This window comes from Cystoisospora suis, assembly GCF_002600585.1.
Source record: "Cystoisospora suis strain Wien I chromosome Unknown contig_4420, whole genome shotgun sequence".
NCBI classification, from domain to species: domain Eukaryota; phylum Apicomplexa; class Conoidasida; order Eucoccidiorida; family Sarcocystidae; genus Cystoisospora; species Cystoisospora suis.
In genome coordinates this window covers 1-367 of record NW_027157212.1, presented here as the reverse complement: position 1 = coordinate 367, position 367 = coordinate 1, and the positions used below count along the sequence as shown (strand labels likewise).

The following is a 367-nucleotide window of genomic DNA, read 5'->3' as shown; positions in this document are numbered from 1 at the left end:
TCTTCAACTCCTCGAGGAAAGTCGGTAACCGCAGCTCTAGGAGGAGGAGGAGTCGATCTTGCCTCAGGAGGAGGAGGAGCTGCAGATCTTATTTACCCCCTGCATCACCAGATAGCTAGCCGTCATTCTCATCATTCGACAAGTGCTAATACAGAAAGAAAATCAGGGGGAGAAGGTGTATATACACTTCCAGGAGGAGGAGGAGGAGCTGTTCTAGGCGGAATAGGTGGAGTAGGAGAACCTCAAACACAAGGAGGAGGACAGCAAAATAGTAGTGGAACTAGCCATCGACGAAAGCATCGAGGCAAACATTCTCATCGTCATCGCTCTCATTCCAAGAAAACCTCCCCTCTTTCTGGAGATGGGG

The 367-nt window shown here is 49.9% G+C and overlaps 1 protein-coding gene across 1 annotated transcript in view; it reads left to right on the top strand.

The window, feature by feature from the left end:
* CSUI_008074 (uncharacterized protein) overlaps positions 1-360 on the top strand; it is a 7,194-nt gene extending 6,834 nt beyond the window's left edge. The window contains exon 3 of the mRNA XM_068068213.1: positions 1-360. This exon is cut by the window's left edge and continues 1,975 nt beyond it. Coding sequence (XP_067919810.1) covers positions 1-28 — 28 coding nt within the window. The 3' untranslated portion in view covers positions 29-360.
* Positions 361-367: the final 7 nt, after the last annotated feature.